This window comes from Agelaius tricolor, unplaced genomic scaffold, assembly GCF_023055355.1.
Source record: "Agelaius tricolor isolate 1412-34295 unplaced genomic scaffold, bAgeTri1.0.p SCAF_1, whole genome shotgun sequence".
In the NCBI taxonomy this organism is placed as follows: Eukaryota; Metazoa; Chordata; class Aves; order Passeriformes; family Icteridae; genus Agelaius; species Agelaius tricolor.
The window spans coordinates 94,079,776-94,099,940 of NW_027269261.1; the positions used below are offsets into that span (position 1 = coordinate 94,079,776).

Here is a 20,165-nt window from a genome sequence, read left to right on the forward strand (position 1 = left end):
TTCTGACTGCATTCTAGCCTACTCACTAAATTACATTTTCCAGTAATTTAATTAAACATATTCAGAGTTCTTGTGCACAATACACATAATTTTTGAGGATCTCTTAAGTCTTTCATAATCATGTTTGGTTTTCTTTCCTTTTTCCTCCTAAAATTTATAGTTAGGGAAGAGGGATGGCAATATTTTAATTTCAAGTGCATTAAAACTGTATTTTCCTCACATATTTCCTTATTTTTATTGTGAAGTGACAGGTTGTGCCTGAAAAATATTGCCTTGGTTAAGAAAAACTGGTAAACAAGAATCAAAACTTTGTCCTGTTCCTCCATTTTTATTATTTTCATTTAATGGTCACTGAGTATTTATTTTGAACATTCAGAATTGTGGAGACATATTTCTGCCAAGACTAAATATGTCTGCCTCTCAAGAATGTCCCATTTATATTTTCCCATACAGGCAGGTTATAATCTTCATCTGAAATGTTCTACTTTATCCTGCTCCACCCAAATTCTTGTGTTACTTTCATCACTGTGCTAACATAACATACTCCAGCAAGGGAAGCAAGCAAGATCTCTTGTTTCCTTTTCCCTTCCTCTCTCCACAAAGAAATTTGCTTAACTACATTTTTTAATAAAGATTAGCATTAGGGGGAAAAAAATAGCAGTAACTTGGAGTAATAAAAGCCAATGTTTAGAAACCCTCTTACTTTTTTGTGGAATAAACCACAACAGCGTCATTACATTGGGCCTGCCTTTGAATCCAAGCCTTTTTGCCAGCTTTTTGCAATATTTTCATCCTTTTGTCAGTACAATCCATTCCTGCTCCCCCCTTTTGCTCTCATCCCTGACCTGTCATTATCCCCAGGTGCCACCCTGACCCAAAGCCTTGTGTTCAAACTGGCAATGCCAGAACGTGCCCAAGGCTCCCCAAAGGCTTCCTTGGTCCCACTGCCCAGAGGGGACACAATGGGTCTCAGCACTGTGGTGGGCTGCTCTGCTACCCTTGTGCTCCTGGGCAGCTCTCTGAACAAAATCACAGAAATAATTAGGTTGGGAAAGACCTCTGAGATCATCAAGTCCAACCTATGACCGAACAACACCATGTTAATTAGACCATGGCACTAAGTGCCACATCCAGTCTGTCCTTAAACACCCCAGGGATGGTGACTCTACCACTTCCCTGGGCAGCCCATTCCAATGTCCAGTCTCCCTTTCTGTGAAGAAATGCCTCCTAATGTCCAACCTAAAGCTCCCCTGGAGCAGCTTGAAGGAAGCTATGTCCTCTTGTTCTGTCATTACCCACGTGGAAGGAAAGGCTGACCTAGAAAAAAAGGCTGACCCTCACCTGGCTACAACCACCTTCCAGGGAGTTGTAGAGAGCCAAAAAGCCTCCCCTGAGACCCCTCCTTTCCAGGCAAAACACCTTCAGCTCCCTCAGCTGTGCTCGAGACCCTTCACCAGCTTCATTGCCCTTCTCTGGACTACTCCAGCAGTTCGATGTCCTTCTTGTAGTGAGGGACCCAGAACTGGACACAGCACCAAGGTGTGGCCTCACCAGTGCTGAGTGCTCACAATCACTGCCCTGGTCCTGCTGGCCACACTATTGCTGATACAGGCCAGGTGCCTCTCGGCCATGGGCTGCTTTCCTTCGATGGCACAGAGGTGCCCAACAGAACCAAGATGGTGAGGGCAGGCCAGGACGGGGTTTCGGGGCCCGCCGCTGTGGGAGCACAGCCCCGAGGAGGCGGCCCTGTCTCCCCTCGGCCGCTGCTCGGCGGAGCTCACCTGGCCCCGGGCCCAGCCCGCAGCGCCCCCTGCAGGCGCTGCCGGGGCACAGCAGCGAAGAAAGGCAGCGCCGCAGCGTTCAGCCCCTCCATATTCCCGCCTCTTTAGCAGAGTTTCAACCAATCAGCAGCCAGGGCTCGGCCTCCCGCCAATGGAAAGAGCGGCTGACGCCAAGCTGGCAGGGCGGACAGCCAATGGCTGAGGAGGAGAGCCCGCCCCGCCGCCGGTTGCCGGGCAGCCGCTGTCAATGGCCGCCGCGCGGCCCCTTTAAGCGTAACGCGGCAACCGCCGGCGCGTCCTCCGGGCGGGCCGAGGGGCCGGGCAGGTACCGCCGAGACGGGCCGGGGGCGGCGGGCACATCGCGGACATCGCGGGGCGAAGGGAGCGCCACGGGGGGGAAACAGGACTGCCGCGGGGCCGCCTTTTCCTAGGGGCTGTGGGAGCTGGGAACGGGCCCGGGCCTAGGCCTGGGGTTGGCCTCCGAAAGGTCTCGGGCCGCTGGTGTTCAGTTCCTTTCTTTCGAAGTCGTTTAGTGTATGTCGGTTTCGGTGATTGCATTTAAAATTTGCCATCGCGAAGTGCTGCTTGAAAATAACATTCAATGTGTTCTTCAAGAGCGTCTCGGCTGAGTGAAGGCAAGCTGCGGGAGGCGGAGGGCTGCCCTCGGGGCTGGCTGGGCTGAGCTGGGTAAGTCCGCACGCACCGGGCTGGGGGTGGGAGTGTGAGCGACGGCACGGGCCAACGTGATGCAGTCTGATTTAGAAACATAATCTCTGCTCCTCCATTTAGGACTGGCCTGCATGTGCTCTGTTTGAAGTGCCATTTCCTCATTTTTGACCTGGGACTTAGAGCAGCTTCTTCATTTTGAGATCTGACACAAGTAGCGTTGCGGCTTACTGGGGCAGAGCCAGGTAAATGTAACATAGGCTTTTAAAATCATAGAGCGTTTTAATTCACCAAAATGCAGGACAAGGCAACAATCTTAAGCTGTGCCAGGGGAGATTTATGTTGGACATTATGAGCAATTTCTTCACAGAAAGGGTGATTAAACATAGAAATGAGCTACTCAGGGTGGTGAAGTCATCATCCCTCGAATTGTTTAAGGAAAGACTGGATGTGGCACTTTGTGCCCTGAATTAGTTGACATGCTGATGTCCAGTCATAGGTTGGACTTGATGATATCTGAGGTCTTTTCCAACCTAATTGATTCTGTGATTTTGTTAAAAGCTAGTAAACCTAGAAAAACTGCATACAGTTAAGCCAGCAGCTGCAGTACCTAATGAAGTTTTACTTAGTCCTCACTAAGGCTCATCACTCAGTATTTTTTGATGTCATAAAAGTAAATAATTTTGCTTGGCTCTCTTCTGTAAAACCTAAAGTATTTGGATATGAAGAAGATGGATGCAGGGAGAGGAGGGAGACAAATTTCTTTTGAAATTATTCTTAAGTTGAGCACTTCAATGACTTGGATTGATGCTTTTGTACTTGTCTGCAGCTGGCTTTCTTGCAGTGTCCCTGTCTCAGAGCAGGTGGAAGAACGGAGCGGGCCGTTAGAGGTCAGTGTTTGTGCGGGAAGTGCCATTCGGTGACTAGCAAAAGCACTGAGCTTCCCCTGGTCTGCGAGGGGCAAAGGACACTCAAAGTTCTATGATTCTTGCACTACAGGACTAAGCTTTAGATGCACTGCATGGGAAGAATTGCTAAGTAATTTTCCTTGCTTTCTATTGCATAATACCTGTAATCCCACGGTTCAATTTCTGTTTGTGTGATTTACTTAGGAGTAATAGGGAATCTCCTGTCACTGTTGCAGTTGTTTTTTGTTCTCTGTTTTGTCTGTCATGTCCTTTGCAGTGACCTGGTGCTTGATTGTTTTTTGTAATGATGAACATGGTTTTGATACAAAATATGTAAATAATAGCAATAGACAGAAGTAGCAGAAATGAAGGCATATGAAATCATAGAAACAAAACCCTTTCTAAAGTTCATGCAAGTTCCAGATTTCCTTCAGGCACTCTGTATTGATGTGATCTCAATTCGTTAGGCTTTTAAAAGCATGCCTTGAGCTTTTGAGGGGACAGGATTGGGATTTTGGTGGTGGTGGTGGAGCTTAGTAGACCCACTGCTAATCCATAATGTTTCACTCGTCACAACTTATTAAACCTACAGTGGAAAATAGGTATCTTTGTGATCTTATTCACACGAGTTAAACTCTCTTTATAATCAACTCAAACTAGTTTGTAACAATTGGAAAGTCAGGGAACCAAAACATTTCTTAATTAAACAGTCCTTAGGCTCACTGAAGTGAAACTCAAATATCCTAGTTACTCTTTTGTTCTTAAAATAAACTGTGCATTCTTTTGTTAATCAAATTGTATTATAAAGTGTTGGAAAATTAATTTGGCAAGACTTGACAGATTAAGGTTTTTTTGTTTTGTATGGAAAATATGATAATATTACCAGTTTATGGAACTGAAAACCATTTGAAGATCCAAGAGATGTTTTTGGGTATTCCTCAAGAGGGCTTTCTTTGTTTTACCTTTTTTAATTTGTTTTCATTCCATTACTTTTCAAGTACTTGCAAAATGCATAGAGAATTCCTGTTCATTTATATCACTGTATGTCAAAATGATACTTAGCAAAATATTCTCAGGAGTGGGGAATATCCAGTATAGGAGTGGTGGATAATTCTAATCCTCCAGTTCTTAGAATTTGTTTGTTTTAAATATACTGAGTTATGAAAAGCGTTCTTCAAAAAGATTATTGCCTCTTCAGTGAACTCTTGTGAGGCTATAAAATAACTGATCAGCTTTAATTTGGTACGTGGAAGTGAGGGCTCTTGTTTTATATATAATTAGACATGACTGTAGGCATTTATGCTTTCCTTAAATGTAAGAATATGAGGTCTGTGCCTCCAGAGTACTATTTTTATATCTCATTTTATTTTAGTACTTTAATATATTTGTTTATATTTTTTTGCATTCCCTGAAATTCTGTCCTTTGGAACCACACCTGATGCAGTCTTGCCTGTGCATCCTCTAGAGAACAGATTGTGCCCAAAATGCTGCCTATTCAGGCTTGTTTTACTCTTCAAGGAGCAAAATAATATCCATTCTGCACAGGTGTTTGTGGGGCCAGGAGTTAGGCAAGGAAGTGTTTGGGAGTAGGGAAGCACCCTGACATGTTCTAATATTCTTACATGATCTTAGTTATAGTTATGATTAGGTATGTCCTTTTGAAATTTTAATAACTGCACTATCTTGTAAGGAAAAAGAAAAATCATTCCTGATTATTTGAATGTTCACAATAATGATACCTTTCAGCATGTGCTTAGCAATCTCTAGGACAGGTGATCTCAAGCATAGCTTATTTAACTTTCTAGGCTTTGCAGTGAAATTTTAGTTTTTCTCAGATTCTTTTGACATAAGTTTTTGGCATCTAATTTTTTTGGATCACTTTGAAAATATTTGGGTGTTTTAAAAACATTATTTTGGAAAGTTACTTCCTAAGTAACAAAAATACTCTTTTCCAGGTAATTCAGTATTCATTTCCAACCATCTTCCTCGTTTAGAAACCTGATGGGATATTTATTCCTCTAATTCCTTCTGTATAGATTATGAGGCCAAATGGATTCCAGTCACTAGAGACAGAGTTGTGCTAACACTGAACTGAGCCAGAAAGCTTGAATTTGTAATGAAAACTATCTTGGCAGCTGACATTTCTGTTCTGCTTGGCTCTGCAATAATGCATGTATAGGCAGTGAAGGCTGAGAAGAAGGCCAAGTTTATTTTATTTGGGATATAAAAATATAGTGAAAAATTTACAGCTCATTTACAGGTATGTTGAATGTCCTGCAGCATAGAACAGCTTTGACTGAAAGCAGCTCAATTTTTTGGTGTGTAATTTGCTTTGCCATTTAGAAATCAGCTAGGAGGTTATGTCATTCAACAGGTGGAACTGATGGGCTCTGATGCAGACCCTATTTATTCACCCACTAGAGGCATGATATCTCAAAAGAAAGAGATGGTGAAATTAAGCTTGAAAGCTGCCAAGAGTGGTGAGAGAGCCAAAAGACAAGGGAAGCTGAGCATAGTCAGTAAAACACTTCTAAACTATTGAGAAAATTCTTTTGACCTTCTTTGAAGGTGAAGAAAATTTAGAATATATTTGCTCCATTACATTCTCAGGAAGTGTCTCCAAATACAAAATGGGATGATTTTAGCTTGAGATATGGGATTTTTCAGTTTGCATCAGGCTGCAGGAATAGCCCTTCTTATTTTATATCTGCTTCAGATGTAATGTTTAGATGTAATGTTTATCATGTACTGGTGTTGTGGTCTCTCTTACCAGATACAAAAAACATATAAATATAGATGTAAATATATAAATACACATGACACAAATGTGTTTGCTCTGGCCAATCCTTGAAGGCATGAAGCACCAGATGTTGTAGGGTATGGGAGTACTTTTCAGGGTGAAGATTGGGATAGATAGTGCAGTCTCATTAGGGGTTAGGGACTGGATGTTTTCCAGACAAATGGGGCAATTGATATTCAAGCCCATTATTTAACATTGTTGGAATGTCAAAAATTGAGAAATGGAAGATTTACTCAAATTTTACAAATATCTCAATTCAAGTCACACAAATAAGTTGTTAATTCATTTCGTTAAAAAGTTTTAAAACATGTCTAAATTAGTTTCCTGAATATCAACAAACTTTCACTTGTGTTCTCTTTTGTTTTTCAAATTATTCTTTTTCCTTCTCTAACGTGGGAGTAGTTTCTTATTCTGGATTTAGCTGTGTTAATATTCTGATTTCTCTTTTGGGATTGAAATACCTCAGAGTATTGAATGTAATGCTAGTAGCATTCCTAGAGTGATGCCTGTCACATTTAATATAAATAATTAATGTAAATATAATTACTAATATAAGCAATAGGTAGCACAATGTGTATCATAAGGTTATAGGAGTCATCAATAATTTTACAGCTTTTTTACTTTTCTTTCTTTCTTAAAACCAAAGCCATTCTCACTGTTTTTTTTCCTCTCTCTAAATTGTTGCAGAAAAATGCATTCTGAATGATAGCTACTGCTTGCTGAACTGAACTGCAGAGATCTCATGCTTGGAGATGATAAACCGGAGGAAATAATCAAACTGCTGCCATTGTGACAACTAAAAGATCCTTTGTGCCAAAATGAGCAGTCTTTGAGAAAATCCTGGAAAGCCGTTAAACCTGAAAAATGGGAGAAAGAGTAAGGAGCCCAGATTCTGAGCAGGAGAGGAAATCAGACGAGGATAAAAATAGTGACTCCTATTATTCAGATGAAGGGAATGCATCTCGTTCATCCAGCCAGTCGCCAGCACTAAGCTCTCCATCTACAAACCAAGAAAAAAGACATCACAAAACACAGACTTCAAACAGCCTGTTGCACTACCAAGGTAGGTAGGTAGCAGAAATTGCTGCTTTGTAACTGTTCCAAAGAGTTAATTATCTTTGAAAACTCGAAATAGAGAAACTAGCATTACGAGCATCTACAAGTACAGTTCATGTGAATTATACTACAGATGGCAGGTAGCCAGTACCTGCTCCATTGAAAATTGAAATTAACCCTCTCCTGCATAAGGAGAAATTTTGGCGATTTTCAAAATTCTTCATAATTTTCTAAGCAAGTGAAAATGACTTTTATACTAGCCTTCTGTTGAATCATGCTGGTGTTTTCTTTTTGTCACTGACAAAAAGCTCAAGGCCAAAAACCCAAGGCGTGTCCTTGCTGTGCAGTCTGTAAAAAGGAGACAATTGTTAAAATTTCCCTGACCAAATAACCTACAGATACCTGTCTTGTGGAAGTCTAGTTGACTCAGCTTTACAGGATAATACTGCGACTTTAAATAAACAAAAGACTGCTAATTTGGCAAAAAAAAAAGAAAATGTTTTTGATGAAAATTAGGTTCAGATGGAGATTCAAAAGAAAGTTCTTCCTGCTGCTTCTCTGAGGGTAAAATATTTCCATTTTGAGATGACACAACTCCACTTTGAGCTCCCTCACAGACATAGGCTGCTTTTTTGGTTGTTTGTTGGGAGGTGAACATCCCTGCAAAGAAGAGTAGCATGGTTATGCAGGCCCTGGGCTGAAGTAGGGCTGTGAAGGCTTTCTGCCACACTTTGACAGCTTCTTCTAAATAATTGTATACATTTTTCAGTGAAGTCATAGCGTGTCCTACCTTTCTTGGGCAGATATTTTTGCTCATTGATAAATGCTTGATAGTGTGTGAATCATTTGGTCTGTGTTACAATGTAGGCTGTGCCAAAAGGTCTGACCTTAAGTGTTTAATTTGCTCAGGGAATGTATCTCTGCCGAGGCTTAACAGTGTGGGTATCCTGGTGCAACTGGTGTTTTGCTGAGCATCTCTGCATTCAGAAGTGGCATCTCCTCCATGGTAGTTATGGGTTGACTGTCTGGGAACCAAAAGCAGCAGTTCCAACATGCTATTTAATTTGGAGGGGGCAAATGTGTGACCAGTTCTTTGTTTACATAGCCAGAATTGAATATAATTATTACATGAAGGTACTGTGAATGTCGTATTACATTGTCTTGAAATACACTATTCCCCAATGTAACTCTATGATCAAAAGTAAAATATTGGTTGTGGAATTTTATGTGTGCCCTAAATAAGGAGAAATTCTTACAGGGACTGCAAGTCTAGGGTTAATGGGAACTCCCTTAGTTGGTGATAGGAGTGGCATCATTCCTGCAGTGCATGTATTAGATAATCTTTTCACACTTGAATGTGACATAAGTGTTCTTTGTAAAGGAAAAAACACACCTTCTTTTGTTTGCCCAAGCTGTGGAAAAAAATGAGCACCGAGCAGAAAATGAATATATTTGCAAAATGTCTAGAAGAAATTATAAGAAGGTATTTTTAAGGCATTATTTTTGCTAACAAGTATTCTCAGTAGAATAGAAACATGGTGAGTGGCAAAGGTAGGAGGAAGAATTTGCTGTCACACACACTGTCCGTGTACATGTAACTGGACTAGTGCTGTATCCCAGCTTTCAAGGCAGAATTACAAACTGCTGCTTGGATTGTAATTGCTTCTTTCAAACACTGATGTACCTTAAGGAATTATGCACTCTATTAATTAACTCTATTAATTCAGTCGTTTTAAGAGATATTTTTAGTGGATTATATGATTCATTCTTTGAGCTTGGCATGAGAGGCACATAAGATAGAAACAGAATGTTCAGCTTTTATGTGTGGGGATGACAATAGTAATAATAGCAATAAACAGGAATGCAAGCAGTGCATACAAGTAATCAAATGAGAATATTGTGTGGAAAATAACTTGTGATACAAGAATAAATTACTCAGGGAGAACTGAATTTTCATGGGATTTATCATTTTGCTTCAGAAGCTTTTTGCATTGAGCCTTTGAAATCTGCTGTTTTGTCTGTGAGCATGGCAGCTGGATTTGAAAATACTACTGCACTTGTCTGGGAGAATTACATCTGGCATAATACATAACTGGTTAATGCTCAGCTAATTGTTGCCATTTTAAAAGCATGTGATAATTTTGTATGCATTTACAGTATAGTATTTCTAAACCATTTTAATAAACAATATCAAATATTAACAAAATATGACTCTTATTTCTGATACGATTTGCAGATTATTACTTTACAAGGGTCCTATATTAATGGCTGCAGATATTACCTCCTACAGTAGATCACAGACATAAATCTCCATTTTTCAGCTATCAAAAGGAGCATAACTCTCATATATATGCCTTTTATTGTCTAGTTTGAAAGCTGCCATCTCTGCTAGATATTGTATGATTGTTTCAAGCAGAGCTTGGTTCCAAGGATGTCTGAATAGACAAACTGCATTGTCTAATAGTAAACACGCTTTTTATTTTTCCTCTCTCAGCCACAAAGAAATTGGATTCCAAATATGCACCAAGCAAAAGAGGGACACGGTGGGGTTTCCGTTCTCAGAGCCTCACTAGGGATTCTCCTGCAAAAGATATAGATCTTGTTACAAAAAGAGTTCTTTCTGCTAGGCTGCTGAAAATCAATGAGCTCCGAAATGAACTGACTGAACTCCACATCAAACTGGATGAGCTGCAGAAGGAAAACAGGGCACTGAAGAGGCTTCAGCACAGGCAGGAGAAAGCCTTGAATAAGTTTGAAGATACAGAGAACGAAATCTCTCAGCTCCTTGCTCGGCACAACAATGAGATTAGAATATTAAGGGAGCGCCTACGAAAATCTCAGGAGAAGGAACGTGCAACTGAGAGACAGCTGAAAGATACAGAAGATGAACTGTACAGGAAAAAAACTGTCTTGCAGAAACTGAAAAAACTGTCTGCAGATAAGCACCTTGCTGAAAGAGATGACCTGGCAAAGAAACTAGCCTTAGCAGAGAGCAAGCTGGAGGACAGGGAAAAAAGAATTAAGGTGGGATGACTTTCTTTTTGCAAGAAATTCTGGTACAGATATTTCTTTCCACAATGACTTGTAATTTTACACAGCTGTGGAGCAAATAAAAAACCAGTATTTTTTGGTTTTACCCATAAGTAGAATCAAGTAAGTTATTTCTAAGGTGATTATATAGTTACATATGAGATAATTGTACATTCAAATTTCTCTTTACAAATTAAGCATATTTTGTCAGAATATATCCAGTGGATTTGTGCTTTTAAATGTTTTTATACCTAGCAATAACATTTCAGATATAGGTGCAGATGTAATACAACTTTATGCAATCTAGTTTCTCCTTTCTGAAGGAAAGAGTTTGTAAAATTTTCTGCGTATTTAGGGAACTTTACACTAAAATTCTAAAAAAAAAAATTTATGTAATAATTCTTTTTCAGTTTTTGAAGAGCATTCATACAGTGTTTGATTGTCCACTGTTCTGCACATCTAAGAGCTCAGCTGGACAAAATTACATCATGTTTTTTAAATACTGAAATATCTTTAGACCTTTTTATAGGTATCTATTATAAGAAATTTGTCCAATATATTTTAATTTCATTCAGCAAAAATGTTTATATTTTTGTAAACATGTCTAAACATGTCATAAACATATTTACAGTGTATGTAAATGCTTACATGCTTTTACATACATTTACAGTGTATGTAAAAGCATGTATGCATTTACATACACTGTAAATATGTTTATGGACTCATTTTACATAAATTGTGTTAACATTATTAAATCTGTTGGTAGTTGTACTATTTTGATAGTAGATATATTTTATATATTGTATACAAATTTTATACTATTCTTAGCTTAAGTTATGTCATTGAGATGATGGTTTGGTGTCTGTATTAGTAATTAAACCTAAATTATATTACAGAGATAAGAGATCTGGAAATCCAAGGATTAAGCTGGAAACTAAGCTTTCATAAAATAAATCCCACAGTACCAATATATAAATGGCTGAGTTAGTTAAACCACCTCATCCTGTAGTGTCACCATCTGTCATCTGTACTTTTATGATTAGGTATTTCAGCATTTATATACTGGATCATGTTAAAATGAATCATGCTTTAAAAAGTAAGGGATTTTCTTCTAGTTTTTTCCCACTTTCATCAACATAGCTTCACTTAAAACAGCTATTACAAGATGAGGGCATGTAAAGGAAATCAAAATCACAAGCTAGTTTTCAGTAGAAAGGTTAAAAATTCCTTCTTGTTTTCTTCCTTCTAATGCTGCACTCTCAGGGAAGGATTCTCTCTCTTACCCATCAGTAGGAGATTTGTCTTAGAGATCTGGAGGTGATCTAGAGATCACTGTGGCAAGAGCCTTGCAGAAAGTTGTGTGAGTTTCTATTATGTCCTCAAATCACCTCTGAATGCTCAAAAGGATGAGCTGCAGCATCTGCAGGTGCTTTGCCCCCTCAAAGTTAGGATTAAAGGTTTAAATTATTTCAGTGTTAGCAATGGTTGAGCCCATATCTAAACCCAAGACAGTGGTTTACTTAATTTTATATAAGTAATTTGACTATAAAAATTACTTCAGTTATTAAAAAATATTATTTTGTTTTAATTGAAGGATCTGGAAAGAAATCTTGAATTAAGTAGTAGCAGTTTTCAACGGGAGTTACATTCAAAGAAAAAAAAGTTGTACGAGGCTCAAGAAGAAAACAGAGTTCTCCAAGAGGAGCTTAATCATCTAAATCAGAAGCTGAAGGTAAAATGTGAAAAGAATTGAAGTTGCTGACCATGTTCTGGGATTTTATCTTCGGAAGTATCTGTAATCAGGTTTGAATAGTTAACCAGTAGCTGCACTCTCTGATGTGTATTTAATTATATACAACATGTGAGTTCTTTTTCTGCATTAAATTGAAATGTTCTGTGCTCTGACCCTACAGTTTTTATAACAGGAATGCTTCAGTGTTAATCATTATTGTTAGTACTAGTTAAGAAAAGCAAGATCAAATACATGGTCAAACATTGAGAATAAACCACAAAATCTATGAAAAAATAGATTTGAAGGCTTGAATTTAAAATTAAATCTGCAGGTGTAAATAATGCTTTGTTACTAATATACTTGCATTAAAGTAGGTTTGAATGAAGATTAATGTAATTTATTTGTGATATTCACATGTGTTGCTAAATGGGTGCAAATGTTTATTTAGACCCCACACCATCATCATTGTTGTCCAAATTCTCAATAAAAGTACTTAAAATATTGTTATGTTCTACTTAGTATATAAAGTACTTTGTTTCTGGGAGAATTTTCCTCAAACTCCAGGTCTCAATATGTTGGAGATGAACCAGTTCATCATGTTCCCAGCTATCCAACAAGTAGCAGTAATGTTAGTAGCTCTAAAATGTTTAGAGTAAGAGTTTTAAGATTTGTTAGTGGAGAGTTTACAGTTTGAAAACCTTGTCATTGTCAGATGAATTCTGATAACTTGCTGTTCATTTCTATACTTTATTCAGTAAATGTGCTAAAAGAAAAGTATCTCTACCTGTATGATGCAATGGGCCTCTGCTAACTGAGGCTGACATGCCCTGTGACAAGTATCATTGCTTGCTTTGAAATCTTTAACTCTTCACAACACTTAAAATTCAGTCTATACACGTGGTGTAAGTCTTGTTCATGTTTATGGAAGCACTGACATTTAGTTTTATTTTCACTGCAGAGATAGGGTTTTTTCCTTCATAATATTTTGTTAAGGAGTTTTTTGTGGGGGGAGAAAGTTGTCTATTTTCTCACGGCATAAACAGAGTTAGGAATGTGATTGCTATCCTTAAAACAGAAAGAGTGGATGGAACAATTGTTTATCTGTTTCTATTTACCATATCTATTTTTAATTTAATTTACAGCTTTTCTAGTGACTGGTAAATTAAATACTAGTGACTTGTTCTTATACCTACCTCTTCCATTCACAGGAAAAAGAAAGAGAACTTGAAGCAAAAAATATATATGCTAATCGTATGTTGAAGTCATCACCTAGAAAAGACACAGATATTGTACAAAGAAAAAGAGGTAACTTGTATAAAGCAGTAAAAGCAGAAAAATTATTAGCATCACTTTGAAATGTCTCAGCTGGGTTATAGCTTTCATGCCACTCAGTGCTCAACCCTGATGCTGCTTGTTCAAGCACATTTACCTTTTTACACTTCTTTCAACACAGCACTAGTGCAGAGCTCTGGGTTTTTGTCTGTTCCCTAACACAGCAGAGCCAAAACACTGAACTTCACCAAACAGCAGTTTTAATTCCTTTCATACCAGAACTTCCTCAGTAAAGGAGGAGGGGAACGTTGGTAGTAAAAATCTGCAGTAGATGATAGATATTTATTTGACAATAAATGAGAGAGGCTTTAAAAATACATATCTCCACTGGTAAGAATATTTTCATGATCTGTTTTATTTATTTTTTACTAATTCAAATGTATTGTCTGTCAGATGAGCTGCACTTATTTTTTCCTCAGAGTATATGTGTCCCAGAACATAATCTTTCTAAAAGTATCAGTACAGTGATTTCTTCTGGTGTGACAAGACAGTCTCAAACCTTATCCTACCTACATAAATATGTGTATCTGTGTGTGTGCTGAGGCTGTTTTCACTGGATCAGTAGAATCTACTTGTCAGAAGAAGCAGAAATTTATGGGACTGTTTTAAATATTTCATGCCAGTATTTCAAACAGTTTGTCTGCTGCTTGTTTTATTATAGATGCTCTACCATTATTCCATTTTAGGTTCAGATTTTTTTAAATGTCATTCCGTAGAGATAAGTATATGTGTTTCAAAGATTCAAGTAAGTGAATTTTAATTTTATGAGTTGGATTCCGTGACAAGCAGTAAGATGAGTGAGATATTTTGTGGGGGTTTTTTAACTAATATTCAGTGCACTGTAATGACCCTATAAGTAGCATTAAGGTGGGGTTTAAATTATTTTTTTTCAGTAGAATTTTTGCATGCATATTTTTTTATGATTAGGTTTTACAGATGCTGAAAACAACTATGTGAAATTCATCAATACTTTCCACTCCCACTGACTTCAGTACAGTCTTTTGTTTGCTGCAAATCATGAAAAATGAGAGACAGGTATATAGTGAGATATTTTCAATTGAAAACACCATTTAATTAGTTTGTATTTTCTACAGCCAACAACCAAAATATAAAAAAGGGACTACAGCTCACAAAAAGTGTACAGACCAGTGGATGCTTCTCACCAGCAGAACTTCTTCCAGAATCAGAACTTGCCTGTGGTGACGCAGCAAACAAGAAAGGGGGAATTCTTCCTAAAATAGTGAGTTCCATAAAAATTTGAGACCCAGTCCAATTCACCTATCAGATTGTAAAATGCAGAGCTTACATTTTAGAAAATGTGTAATTTACATGTGTAAATATATAGAAAATACAATTTCAAAAACATTCTGTTCTTTAAGACAAGATCTACCTTTCTAGAAATATACTCCATTTTTTAGAGAGTTTGTCATATTCTTTGTCTTACTGAGAGCCATTAGCTCAATTTATTTTTTTTCCTGCCACTATTACTTCTTTGAAGTTTTTATGACTTCATTTTCATTTTCACCCTTTTTCTTTGTTTCTAATGCTTATTTAAGGAATCTGTTAAACAGTGATAGCTGCCTTCTCTCTGTTTTCAATTTGGTCTTAATTGTGGTTTCTTTTACTTTCCAGAATTATTTCACAATGCATAAATCTAACACTTCCTCTTTTTGTCACAGTGCTGGTATTTCTTCTGGCTTTCCAGCTTTGTCAATATGCTTGGGTTTTTTTTTTTTTGTTTTTCCATTTCCCTTTTTAGTGCAAAATAGTACCAATTAGAAGTATTGCTAACACTTTTGTGTATTGCTAACCCTAGGCTAAAATCAGAGATTTGTAAGGTATTACAAATCAGAATGACATATCTGACAAATCAGATTCTGGTACAAATTTTACAAATTCTGATTACATGAGGTTAGGACGTTTTTCCAGAAATAAAAATCTGAGGATGGTCTTGGCTTGCTTCCTGTTAGGCCTGAAGCTTTTTCATGGCAGTTTATTTGTATGTTTTCTCTTCCCAAACCCTTTCTGTAACTATGGATGCAGTTTAATGTATTCTTGCAGTATATCCTTGGGTGAGTAAGTTACAGAACCACCCAGTTGGTACAAGTGCAGCTCATGGAGTCCAGCTGTGTGTTTTCTATATGTCTATTGCTTTAAATAATGTAAATTAGATTTGGGTAGTCTAGGCTTTCATCAGTTCTTAAAGTCAAGCATTTTAAATACCTGGCCACCATCTCCTTATGTAGTTTATATTTTTTAATATAACAATGATAACCTTGTACATGAAGGAAAAATACTTGAAAGTTTTTTGGCTATCAGTCATCTTTTCTTTGTTCATTAAGGAGTAACTATTTCTCTTAGAAAGGTATTTTTAATGTAGAAGTTTTTGTTCTAAAATAAGCACAATATACAAAGTTAACTCCCATGTGTTGGACTATGCAGACTTTCTCTTCACTTCATTGCCATTACTTTTCTGTGTTAGTGATTTTGTTTTAACAGCAGATTAACAACTGCTGTTGTTAAGATCATTTTTGCAGGTTCTTGCTTTTTACATATGTATGTGTAGTCACTAGCTAAAATTGTCATCTGAGATTAAACCTTCCTCTTTGATTGTTTGTTACTTTATACTCCATAAATTTAAGTACCAAAAGGAAATTGTCTGAATCTACAACTGACTCATTTGAATTAAAAGGTCAGACTGTAAAAGTAGAGGGCAACTAATTGCTTGCTTATTAAGAGAATATGATGGTGAAATGTGGCCTTATATTAAACTGCCTGAAGAAGACAATGTCTGGTTTCTAAGGAGAACCACCCTGGGAGTGATAATTTTGCTTTATGGCATTGGAGCTACAACTTCCCTGAAAGGTGGAATACAAAATAGAGTTGATTGTCTATTCATTTTGTTTCAGGTGTATAAAAGTATTCTAGAGGTGATAATATTTTGGGACCAAACCCCTGAGTCATCAAAGCTAGTTTGGTTTAAGGTGACTTACTCATTTTATGTTTAGCAGTAAGAATGTGATTTCAAACTGACATAGAAGTTCTTATGATTTTGTTAAGTGGTTCATTTTATTGACTGCTTTTCCCCATCAGCTTCAGTTTTCTATTAATTTATTTCAGGAAAAAGAAACTCAAGACAAAGCATGGAAAGAACAAGCAGAACTCCTAAGACAAGAACAAGACAGGGAGAGGGAAGAGAAACTGAAACATTTTCAGGAAATGCAGTCCTTGGAGGAGAGGGTTCCAAAACTTCCTGACGGTAAGGAAATGGGCAGCTGAAGGCTGAAAAATGCACCATAGAATACTAATCAAGTGAGGCTGCTGGTTTCTGGTGAAAAGAGCAAAATGATTTTGCAGAGATCACTACAGTGGAAAATTATTTTCAGTTATATTATGCAAAGAAGAATCAAAAAGAAATACAGGATATAGAATAATCCATTCCCTGTACTCAGCTGTGATTAAGTATGCAGCAGCAAAAAACGCTGTCCACAAAAAAGCATTGGAGTCTGAGAGATTGTGCTTTACAAAACAAGAATGACATAGAAGGTAAATGCTGATGTTATCTCTCACTTGCTAAATGTTATTGAGGTAGGAAGTAGATTTTTACTATTGAGATTTGAGTTACTATTTTTACTATTGTGCTATTATAGTAGAACAAATATGTTTTCCTTAATATAACCCTTTTTTTCAGTACTTTCTACTGCCTTATATAATTTGAAATTTTAGTTTATCTTTTCAGGTCTGGTTATCTGGATCATTTGGTGTGGCTATTTGAGAAATGTCAGTTTGTATCATTATATATTAATACTGCTTTTTTATTCATTTAGTTTTCACAGCATCTTAATCACTTAAATGCACAAGTCAATCTCAGGTATTTTAGATGGACTGCACCCTGTCATGTTAAAGAACTCTTTCAGTGATTGCAGCTAATGAACAGTAGTACTTATTCTATATGAGAGGAATTCTAAAAATCTATAGCTGTGTTCAGAAGTAAAATCTTTGAAAAATCTTCTATCATGACTTACATAAGCTAAGAATCTGATTTTATGTCTCTGAATAAGATGATTTACCCACCTTACCCATCATTTGGAATAAGCTGGTATTTCCCCCACCTTACAGACAGAAACATGGCTCTTGACTTAACTTGCATAATGATCTGCTACTGAAAAAAATCTCATGTTAAATATATGAACTAAATTACAGCAATTGTTTCTGAAAGCCTGAGCCAAAGTACAGTTGGTAACAGGGAACTTTGTGAAAGCCTAAGTCAGAAATTTGAGTGAAGTGTTCAAAGGAGAATGCCACTGTGTTGGAGGGACCAAGTAGTCCCTCATATTCAAGTTTTGGCCAAATATACATCCGTTATCTTGGAGGAAAAATATTTTGAAGAGAGAAATATTTGAGAAGCTTCCTCCCTCTTCTACACATGAACATTACCAGGTTCTGTCCATAAGTTGCTGTTTTGTACCTTTGGTGTCCCTTCATAGCTGTGCACAGTCACTCTGAGTCCAGGCAGTGAAGCACAGAACACTCATTTAAAGGTCTTTTCTCTATGCAACTGATGCAGGGTATTTTAAATCATTCAATGCTTGAAACAGGTGATGACTCCTATGACTTTGAGACCTGATTACTTCACAGAAATTATTCCCTTTATGGAAAAAAAAAGAACCCACACAAACATCCCAGTACTGTCCTAATGTCAGCAGTGGTGAAAAATAAAAATAAAGTAAAAAAGTTCTGCAAGTCAGAACTATTAAAATCAGTAATGTTGTATTCATCTTCATTCAAACTCAGGAAATGGGAAGGCAATTGGCTGAAATCAAATTGCTTTGAAAACTCTGAAGCATGGGTAATGTCCTTTGGAAGATGACAGTAAACTTTTATATCTTATCAAAGAACCAGGAGTGGATTTAGTTGCCATTTTTGAAGAATTTATTTTTGTAGCAGAAAAATGTCATTGTACATAGAAGAGCATGTTAAAAACTCAATGGCTTTTTGTGCTTGCATTATTTTCAAAATCTTATAAGGGTATTTTAAAATTAAAACATTTCAAATATTGTTCAAAAATTTTTTGCAGAGTGGCAAAGGAAAGAATATGACAAAATTAAAAAAGAAAGCAACTTTTTATTGGATAAAGAAGAGAAAATAAAGATGGAGACAGAAATTCAAAAACCTGAAGTAGAGAGAGAAAGCACTGAAACGCTGGAAGAGCGGCGAAAAAGAGAGTTCCTGCTTGCTAAAATGCAAGAAATTGATAGAGAAATTCAAAATACAACAAACACAAAACCAACTTCCCAAGCACCACTCATAAATACAGCAAGAAAATCTGATTCCTTGGAGAAAAAAGAGAAAATGAATCCATTCTTTGAGATTCCTGGGAAAGTTACTAATGGATTTCCTGTAAAGGACAGCCAGGATGATGGCACAAGAGCACAAGGGCAGAAGCAGCGAAGTGTAAGGACTGTAGATTTAAGTGGTGAGTTAGCATTTGGTAGTTATGTACCTTCCTTTGGGAAGGGATCAGGGAGACCAAGTTGGCTTACTCAGAAAAGTGACAAATTAGAAGAAAATGTTAAGGAAAATGCAGATTTCGATAGTAAGAAAGAAAAGAAGTCCAATTTAATGGAACAACTCTTTGGAAGCGGTGCCAGTACCATTCTTCTTTCTAAAAATAACAATACACCACCTTTGGACATAGATTGGGGCTCTAGTAATAAGCCTTTTGTTGATAAAAACAGTAAAGTCAAAGAAGACAATGGGCTGTTTGGTGAAGGAAGAAGCCTAAACAGACACCGTCTGCAATACACTACAAACAAGCCAGGAATTAATACCCTTGGTTCTTTAGAAGATGAAGTTGAAGAAGTAATCTTACAGTGATCGTGTTTTATATGTTTCATATGTAAATACTGAAAAACTATTTTCTTGTAATATTTATTAGGTATAGATTTGAAATATTTCAGATTTATTGTAAAGCCTTATGAAGAAATAATTTACATAGATGGGTATGTGTATAGAGGAGAGATGCAGAGGAGAGATGCTTGGGGTTTTTTTACTTGTATTTTTACCTGTAGGCTGCTCACAGTACACTGCTTTTCATTTGGAGTATTTCTTTTAGGCCTCAGATACTTTCTTCATTGGGCATTTTAAGAACCTCTTAACTGTGCCAGGAGAAGGCATGTGTAATATCAGTCAGGAAATGAGTAGAAGAGACATTCTTAGCACTAATTCTCTCAGAAAGAGTATCTTACACTGCTGCCATGTTATCTCAGAAGAATATCAAAAAAAGCACAATTAACTCAGGAACAGCTGCTCTCTCCTTTTGCGTAGGTTTTTGTGGACCTTACTACCAAATGTGTCACTCTTCTCATATATTCAGATTATATTTGTTATATGATGCCATCTTTTGTAATTTCTGAATTTTCTATGTAAAATTCCAATCATTACTAAGTAATTTTTTAACAAAATGGTTTTATTAAATGAGTTGAGTAAATTTCTTGTGTGTAGATCATCTTTAACACAAAGTTCTGACTTCTTATATCATATTATTGATATTGGGGGTGATGCCTTGTGAGGGCTGACTTGGAACAGAGACTAGATGGAGTTAAAGTAGGTATTTAATAGAAGGCCTCAGTGGACACACCTTGGGCAGGACAACAACCCAACCAGGGCTACACCCAAGATAAACCCAAAATGGTCACAAAAGGGATGACCAGTCATGGGGTCTCACACTTTTATAAGTTCTGGTCCATTTGCATAGTGGAGTTAATTGTCCAATTATAGCTTCAGGTCATGAAGTCCCATTATGAAGTTACATCCTTCTTGTTTTTCTCTCTTCAGTCTGCATTGCTCTTGGGCCTGAA

General features: G+C 37.2%; 1 protein-coding gene across 5 annotated transcripts; it reads left to right on the plus strand.

Moving 5' to 3' along the window:
• Nucleotides 1-1,994: 1,994 nt before the first annotated feature.
• On the plus strand, nt 1,995-19,795 carry LCA5 (lebercilin LCA5). Of its 5 annotated transcripts, none has more exons than XM_071444208.1 (11): nt 1,995-2,106; nt 2,397-2,468; nt 2,571-2,692; nt 3,277-3,337; nt 6,843-7,218; nt 9,706-10,235; nt 11,836-11,973; nt 13,182-13,278; nt 14,400-14,545; nt 16,426-16,564; nt 18,383-19,795. In XM_071444208.1, exons 5-11 carry the CDS (start codon nt 7,020-7,022, stop codon nt 19,180-19,182), a joined length of 2,049 nt encoding a protein of 682 aa, XP_071300309.1. In that variant the 5' UTR covers nt 1,995-2,106; nt 2,397-2,468; nt 2,571-2,692; nt 3,277-3,337; nt 6,843-7,019; the 3' UTR covers nt 19,183-19,795. The 5 variants fall into 5 exon arrangements, with proteins under 5 accessions (XP_071300309.1, XP_071300314.1, XP_071300332.1 ...); XM_071444222.1 differs by lacking the exon at nt 1,995-2,106 and adding an exon at nt 2,172-2,315; XM_071444213.1 differs by lacking the exon at nt 3,277-3,337.
• Nucleotides 19,796-20,165: the final 370 nt, after the last annotated feature.

What these genes read in the sequence shown, in the direction of transcription:
- LCA5 (XM_071444208.1), top strand. Translation starts at nt 7,020, where the DNA reads ATGGGAGAAAGAGTAAGGAGCCCAGATTCTGAGCAGGAGAGGAAATCA. An exon ending in ACAGGGAAAAAAGAATTAAG is followed by an intron (nt 10,236 to 11,835) that starts GTGGGATGACTT and finishes TTTTAATTGAAG; the next exon opens with GATCTGGAAAGAAATCTTGA. An exon ending in GGGGAATTCTTCCTAAAATA is followed by an intron (nt 14,546 to 16,425) that starts GTGAGTTCCATA and finishes AATTTATTTCAG; the next exon opens with GAAAAAGAAACTCAAGACAA.